This window comes from Penaeus monodon, chromosome 23 (assembly GCF_015228065.2).
Source record: "Penaeus monodon isolate SGIC_2016 chromosome 23, NSTDA_Pmon_1, whole genome shotgun sequence".
NCBI lineage: Eukaryota > Metazoa > Arthropoda > Malacostraca > Decapoda > Penaeidae > Penaeus > Penaeus monodon.
In genome coordinates, this window is record NC_051408.1 from 42,039,267 (window position 1) to 42,039,942 (window position 676).

Sequence of the window (676 nt, forward strand, 5' to 3'; positions counted from 1 at the left end):
AAAAAAATCCAAGTATGTCTTCCATGGAAATTTATCGAAAAATATACAAATCTTTAAACCATCAAATCTTTTAAGTTAGTGAAAGAAGTGGTTGGATTACCTGTATATTTAGTACCCAAGGGCCCAACACACGGCGGCCCGTTGCAAGTACGAGTGATTGGCGGCTTCTGTGAGATTATGCAGCGAGTGGAGGGTCTCTGGTCCTGGTCGAGACACTGCACGGCTCTTGTGCTTGCTCCACGACCACACGTCCGCGAACACTGCAATTGCATAAGGAGAAAAAATGGGGAATTTGAAAGAAGAAATGGAAAAGGATGAAGTTGTACTATGTCCAAAGGGCGTTTGTTGCTTTTGTGTTTACAGGGAAATTGTAAGTAAAAGGTACAAGTGTCCCTCGAGTATATAAACTAGTTACCCCTAAATATTATGAATTTTCTTTGAATACGTCTACTGATAGAAAACGATTTAGACTGGGTTAACTTTAGCAATCTTAGCTACCCCTTGAACCTAGTATATAAAAAATTAAGACAAACATCCCCATAATAAAACAACAATACCCCAACCCCTCCTCCCCTGTTTTTTCCTTTACCCTTTAAACTGGCAGTAATATATGTATACTTTTATTTCCTTGCTTTTGTGCTTAGAAGAATCGTAACAATACAGGTAACACTAATTG

At 38.8% G+C, this 676-nt stretch overlaps 1 protein-coding gene across 1 annotated transcript in view; it reads right to left on the bottom strand.

The window, feature by feature from the left end:
* LOC119588090 (ADAMTS-like protein 4) overlaps positions 1 to 676 on the bottom strand; it is a gene marked incomplete at its 5' end in the record, with an annotated part of 6,687 nt that overhangs the window by 1,300 nt on the left and 4,711 nt on the right. Inside the window, 1 exon segment of the mRNA XM_037936799.1 lies at positions 101 to 260. Within this exon segment, the coding sequence (XP_037792727.1) occupies positions 101 to 260 (160 nt within the window).